This window comes from Gossypium arboreum, chromosome 12 (assembly GCF_025698485.1).
Source record: "Gossypium arboreum isolate Shixiya-1 chromosome 12, ASM2569848v2, whole genome shotgun sequence".
Taxonomy (NCBI): domain Eukaryota; kingdom Viridiplantae; phylum Streptophyta; class Magnoliopsida; order Malvales; family Malvaceae; genus Gossypium; species Gossypium arboreum.
In genome coordinates, this window is record NC_069081.1 from 67905602 (window position 1) to 67913091 (window position 7490).

The 7490-nt window shown below is 36.0% G+C and overlaps 1 protein-coding gene across 1 annotated transcript; it reads left to right on the forward strand.

Moving 5' to 3' along the window:
• Positions 1–2411: 2411 nt before the first annotated feature.
• LOC108476905 (F-box/LRR-repeat MAX2 homolog A) lies at positions 2412–5164 on the forward strand. The gene has a single exon (XM_017779273.2). The coding sequence runs from the start codon at positions 2766–2768 to the stop codon at positions 4872–4874; it is 2109 nt and encodes a 702-aa protein (XP_017634762.1). The 5' UTR covers positions 2412–2765; the 3' UTR covers positions 4875–5164.
• Positions 5165–7490: the final 2326 nt, after the last annotated feature.

Below are 7490 nucleotides of genomic sequence, written 5' to 3' on the forward strand. Positions count from 1 at the left end.
AATTTCCAATTTAGTTATTGCCTTTTTTCTATATTTCCATGTATGAGTCATCAAAGAAAATCTACATACTTCTTTAATGATCTAATTACCATATAAGGGCCTCTATATTTGAATTCCATAGCTATTTAATCCTTATAATCCTTCTCATAATTAAACACTTAATCTATAAAATTTTAGTATCAACATTTTCACACGACATGCCTTTTATAATACGGACCATATAATGAAATAAAAATGAACCTTATTTTCAGATCGAATTTGTGGTCTAGAAACCACTGTTTTGATTTCACTGAAAAATGTGTTGTTACACAAGTCATGTACCCAACATACCGGCTATGGACTCGATCATCTTTAGAGCATAAACCTCTATTTATATCAAAGCACATGAGTTGCATACGCATGGTTAGTGACTAGCTCAAGGTTTAGGTAAATCACACCATGAACGTCACGAGCGAATTAATTCACAAACGGATTCAGAATTAATTCATCTTAGGTCTAGTCCAATATATCATTCTACCAATGAATACATCTATGTCTCTACCCCTGGAGTCAACTGCTCCGATAGCTAAGACTAGTCATCTCCCCAGTTGGAATTGTAGATGACATAATAATCCTTCTCAGTATTTGAATCAAATGCTCACTTCCGTTCTTTTACGGGATTACGAATTTATTTAGATTATCCAATGAAGTAAGTTGTCTTTCTCGCAATGTAGACATTCTTACAATGCCACTTATTTTCAGTTTGAATTTAGACAATCAATGAGCTAATGTTTACTTGTCACAATTTCGATATGCATGGAAAATATAAAAGATAGAAGTACAAAAGACATAATAGTGGAATGTGAAATTAACTTTATTTATTTATTCATCGTTCAAATAAATAGAAAACAGTTACATGTTTAGTACAATATTGACACAGTTCCTAATAGAGCATTGCCCGTCTTATCATCAAGTTTAATGACATGCCCAATCGTCTACCCAATACTCATTAAAATACTCTTCCAGCACAAAAAGCCAAGGAGATCCGGAAGCCGTATGCAAGCAACTACGTTAGACGGGTATGATTGGCTAGTTGAGAAAGATTCTAACGAGGGTTGAACCATTAAATACTGTCCAAAAACAATCGAAGGTCCTTCTATGAGAGCTCGGATATAGTTTGATTCCTCCTAGAATTTTATCATGAAATAATCATTCTCTAAATCCTCGATTTTGACCAAAGTTGATGGCTTCCATAAGTGATAGATCTTATTCGAGAGAGTTTGAAACATTATTTTCCTACCCAATAGCTTGACCACAACCATGCGAGACATAGTTTAATATAATATCTAGTGAAATCAATTACAGTTTCCAACCCCATCCACTACCATAAGATGGTTGTCTTCCTTTGCATCATTACAACACATACGAACTTTCTTGGTAGCCTTGTTTTCCAAAAAAGTCAACGAAGAAGAAATCACCATAACTTGCTTTTTGTTTTTATTAGTTTATAGTTAACTCAAGACTAAAACATGTCACATTGCGTTAAAATTTTAATGAAGTACATATCATTCTTCCTTTTAATTTTTATTTCAAATTTAGTCATGACTTTTTATTTTTTTAATATTTTGTAATTAGAGATGATAAAACCCGAACTGTTTGATAGATTGATTTTAATTCGATCATATTGAATAAAGTAATTTAAAATTATACATCTATAATATTGTAGGATGAATAATACAACAAAGCGTATTAATTGTAAAATAGTAGTTGATTTAACTTCATCCTTTCCGTCCTGTTTTATTCGTATCTAATAAGTACAAAATTCCAAGTTGTTGCAATTCGTAAAAGGCATTTAAGTATAATGAAATGGTAAACTTACATGTACATACAGACAACAACAATTCCAACCTTTTTATTTATTTATTGTTTTGAATTAGAAATCCAACAAAACTAGAAGAAGATAAAAAGAAAATAGGAGCTGAGTAGAAGAAAAAGAGGGGTAAAATCTTGGATGTGGGTTCCACGAGCACGTGGCATTGTCCAAGGAAAATAAATTTAGGAAAGTTTTTACCTTGCCTCCGTAGAGACACGGGAAAAATATGACAAACTGATGTTAATACACGTTTTGGATGATAATCGTTTTTAATTGAGGTTTGATTTCTTTTATCAAAATTCAATTTTAAATTTGACGAAATTTGAATCTTGTTTTATCTAGAGTTAATTTTTGATATTTTATTGAAAATCTTAATATTCAAATTTAAATGTAAAAATAATTATCAAATTTAAAATTAAATTTGTTAAAAATTTTAGACATTAATGTAAAAGTAATGGTTAATTTCAAGTTTTAAGGTGAAAACGATTATTAAATTGACTAATTAATTTCAACAAAAATTTTAGATCCACTGAAAAAGTATTTCACTAGTAATTTAACCAAAAAAAAAAAAGAAGACGGCAATGTCAAACCAACGCCCAATGCAGTGCCAGGATGGGTTTGGGTCTAGTCTTGGACAACGTGGCCTTCCCAATCAGCGACAAGACAAAACTCTCCCACCAGTACTTTCATTTAGTGTACTGTTATCCACATCCCATCCCCATCTCCAGTCCCAAATGCCATTTTAGTATTTATCCAAACTTCAAAGCTTTAACCAGAAGCCAACCTTCTCTCTCACTCACTTCATTTCTCAAACCAAATTTCTTCGTCAAAATCTGGCTTATCTCTCAAATTCAATCTATAACTTGAATCAAATCAAACTCACCCACCCAAACATTACTCACCCAAACACCAAATGGCCACCATTAACGATATCCCCGACGTTATTCTATCGAACATCTTTGCTTCTATTTCAGATACCCGAACCCGGAACTCTCTTTCCCTTGTCAGCCGTAAGTTTATGCTTCTTGATAGGGCGACGCGCGTCTCTCTGACTCTCCGCGGTAACGCAAGGGACCTTTTCATGATCCCGACCTGTTTCAGATCCGTCACTGACTTGGACCTCTCCTTCCTCTCCCCATGGGGCCACTCTTTTCTTTCTTCTCCGTTGTCTGATACTGATCCTCAGCTTTTGGCCCATCGCCTCCGCAGAGCGTTCCCTGCGGTCACGTCCTTGACGGTCTACGCTAGATCACCGTTGACGATCGAGATTTTGGTTCAACAATGGCCTGGGTTGAAACGTGTGAAGTTAGTTAGGTGGCATCAACGGCTGGCTTCGTGGCCAATCGGTGAAGACTTTGTTTGTTTGTTGGAGCAGTGCGAGAATCTGAATTGGCTTGATTTGTCCACTTTTTATTATTGGACTGAAGATCTGCCCCCGGTTCTTCAAGCTTGCCCCAAGGTATCGGCCTCGTTAGTCCACTTGAATTTGCTAACGACGTCGTTTGCTGAAGGGTTTAAGTCTCAGGAAATTAAGGAAATCACCACTGCTTGTCCTAACTTGAAGAACATCTTGGTGGCTTGTAATTTTGATCCTAGGTACATTGGGTTCGTCGGAGATGAGACCTTGTTAGCTGTGGCTAATAATTGTCCTAAATTGACGCTTTTGCATTTGGCTGATACGTCCACACTGACTGACGTTCGAGGTGATCCGGATAATGATGGATTTACTTCGGAGGATGCTATGGTTACCAAAGGGACGCTGGTGGAGTTCTTCTCTGGCTTGCCGCTGCTTCAAGAGCTTGTGCTTGATGTTGGAAGGAACGTCAGGGATACTTCCATGGCATTGGAAATGTTGAATTCTAAATGCAAGGATTTGAGAGTGCTCAAGTTGGGGCAGTTTCATGGGATATGTCTGGCGAATGAATCTCAGCTTGATGGGATTGCCTTGTGTTCGGGTCTGGAAGAGTTGTCTATTAAGAATTGTGGGGATTTGACGGATATGGGATTGATTGCAATTGGGAGAGGGTGCTCTAAGCTGTCTAGGTTTGAAGTTCAAGGATGCAAAAGGATTACGGAGAAGGGTCTTAGGACAATGGCTTGCTTGCTAAGAAATACTTTGGTTAAAGTCAAGATTTCTTGTTGCAAGAATCTTGATGCTGCAGCTTCATTGAGATCTGTGGAGCCAATCCGTGATCGGATTCAATGGCTGCATATTGACTGTGTCTGGAACGGATGGGAGGAGATTGGGAATTCCGAGCAGGTTGGTCTTAGTTTTTGGCACAACCAAGTGGAGGAACCATCCAGTTTATTTAGCTTAATGGGAAGTGAGTATGATCATGAAATGAGAAGGAAGAAATGCAAATACTCCTCTGACGTGAGTGATGGTTACATTCTGGAAAACAACGGATTTTGGTGCAAGAAATGGGATAGGTTGCAATACCTTTCACTTTGGATTGGTGTTGGTGAACTCCTTACACCATTGCCAGCGGCGGGTCTTCTGAACTGCCCTAATTTGGAGGAGATTCGAATAAAGGTTGAAGGGGACTGCAGGGGACGTTCCAAACCATCTGAACGTGCATTTGGATTGAGCTCTCTTACACTCTACCCTCGGCTTTCGAAGATGCAATTAGATTGTAGTGAAACCATAGGTTATGCACTCACAGCACCGTCAGGCCAAATGGATTTGAGTTTGTGGGAAAGGTTTTTCCTTAATGGCATTGGGGAATTGAGGCTAAGTGAACTAGATTATTGGCCTCCACAAGACAGGGATGTGAACCACAGGAGTCTCTCACTCCCTGCTGCTGCATTGCTGGCCCTATGTCTTGAGCTTAGGAAGTTATTTATCCATGGGACGGCTCATGAACACTTCATGATGTTCCTTCTTAAAATACCTAACCTCAGAGACGTACAGCTGAGAGAAGACTACTATCCGGCACCAGAGAATGATATGAGTACTGAAATGAGAGCAGGCTCATGTAGTCGCTTTGAAGCTGCTCTAAATAGGCGACCCATCCTCGATTGAAATGATTTACTGGTGTGGAGCCTAGCCCTGATTAGATTATGCACGGGAAGACAGGAGGGTTTCAAGTACGAAATTTTCTTTTTTCCCTTGTCTAGAAAAGAAACTGTAAAAGTTCATCCATGGTCTGCTTTTCTTTATATACATGCAATTCCCTCCCCCACTTCAGCCTAATTTGTCCGGAGACGTGTTGCGTTCATTTTACATGTTTGAGGCTTTTCATTCTTGTCTCATGGATCAGCAGGGAATGAAAATATATCGTAAGAGGATTTGCCATTGAAAGTTCCCAAAAAGGAGATTTATTTACGTTTTTTTCAACAACTTGTTTTTATAATGATGGAAAAGATTATTACAGCTAAACTACTTTAAAAGCCGACATAACTGCTTTAACACCACTACTGGGTTTTCTATCCAAACAGAATGTTTCAGCGGAGAGAGAACTCGCAGTGAGAGTGTCTCCTCGCAACTTGGCCGATCTTCCGGTTCTGCCCAACAGTCTGTAACCATATTGTGGTCCACATATTATTGCCATGAAATGAATCAATATCTAAGAATCTAAAGACATCCTGGAAAATGCATGAAAAGCTTGTATGGTAGACCTGAAGTTAGCCCGCCCGGGGGCCTTCAGACTCTCTAACCGTGATAAATGGTTTGAAAGAGACCAAGTAACAGTATACTGCATACCTTTCTGGTGGTACACTTTTCCAGGGTCTATTTAGGGTACAGTGCTCCCACATTATCACCCCGAGGCTAAAAATGTCGCACTTCTCGCTAAGGAGCCATCCATTCGGGTGTTCCTGCATATGCAAAAATCTTTCATGGGTCGATTGGTCATTGAACGAACATCAGGGAAAGCAAGAAAACACATGAAAATCTCTTAAGAAACTGAAGAAGAAACAAGAGAAAAATGGTCTACTTATTTTATTCAATAGGCTCTAACATCCCAGAATTAGGTACGAGTCTCTCATTTTTACAAGAAGCTTAAGAGTGTTGAAGAATGGCCAGGACTAAAAAGATTCCTAGCTAACCTCCTTCAACTGATTCCTTAAAAGATAATAACTAGGTACAACAGCTAACTAACTGTAAAGTAAGCTAACAGTTTGTACAACTGAAAACGAAGTTAGCTAACCTGTTTACTACAGTCACTAACAGTCATTCTCGAGAGCCCAAAATCACATATCTTCACAGTCCAGTGCTTATTCAAAGGCAATTAGCACTTTTTAGGTCACGATGAACGATTTTCATCCGGTGCATACACATCACCCCCTATATAAACAAGAGATAAATCTGGTCAGTGTGGCACTCATTTTACTAAAAAGGTAATTCATGCAGTGCGTATCCGGAGACAATCAAGTATGCATAAGCTTTTGCCAAATAAAATTGAAAAAAAAATGAGAAAATAAATTTTCGAACTTAATTTGGGTGTAAACTTTGAAAATGAAACACACAATTAGAGAAAGATATGTATCTTATGGTGTTTATATTCTTGACACATCTTATTCTAGTGATCTCTTTTATCGAAGCATATTGTGAGTTCGAACATCCTTTTCGAACATAATTAAAAAAACTATGTTTGCAATTTCATGATTTGCTTTTTTTGAAATGTGAAACATGTAACTTTATTAAGGGTTACTTTAACAATGCTTTTGAAAAGTATTGTGAAAAAGTATTTTTGGGAAGTAATTTTAAAAAGTTTGATTTAAAATTTGACTGCTTAACATTGTTGTTAAAAAGTTCTTTTGAGAAATAAAATATCCATTTTAGACATGTTATTATCAAGTAACAAATATGTATTTAAATAATATTTAAATTAGTTAATATTATTATATTTTAGTAAGAATATAAAAATTTATTATAACTTGTTAATATTTTAATATATGAAGTATAAATTTTAAATATTTTAAGTAATAAATTATAATTATTTATAAAATCTAATTAGAATATATAAACTATATTTTAAATATTTAAATATAACCATTAAATATTTGTAATTAGTATTTTAAAAATATATTTTTATTTTTAATTAATAATTTTAACACATTTGTATTTAAGCACCACAAAAAAAGGAAGGTACTATTTTTTGAAGGGGTGAAAAAGTAATTAAGCACCAAAAGTGCTTTTGAGAGAGGAAAAGCTAAAAAATTTTAGCTTCTCCTCCTCAAAAAACACTTTTAAAAAGTAAAAAATTTTAGCCAAAAATAGCTTGTTTAGCACAACTTTTCTTCCAAAATGCTTTTAGAGCCAGAAGTGCTTATCTAAAGCATTGTTTAAACTGTTAAGGGAGCCAAAGTTAATCAAGGAGCTAGTTCTGCTTTGAGTTGGAACATTTAGATGGTTGGCAACCGTGTACGGATTTAAATATTTTGTTACGTTTTTGGATGATTATTCTTGCATGAAATGGATACTTTTTTTATGAAAAATTGGTTGGAGTTGTTTTTCTCATTTTTGTGCCTTTTATATTAAGGTAAAATCTCAGTTTTGTGTGTTTGTCAAAATTTTGCGAAGAAATAATCCTAAAAAATACTTTTCCGATTCCTGTGGAGCAAAATGAGATTTTTTTTTGTAAAACCCCAAATTTTTTGGTATAACATCTAGTACTATTGCATGATCATGTTCAGT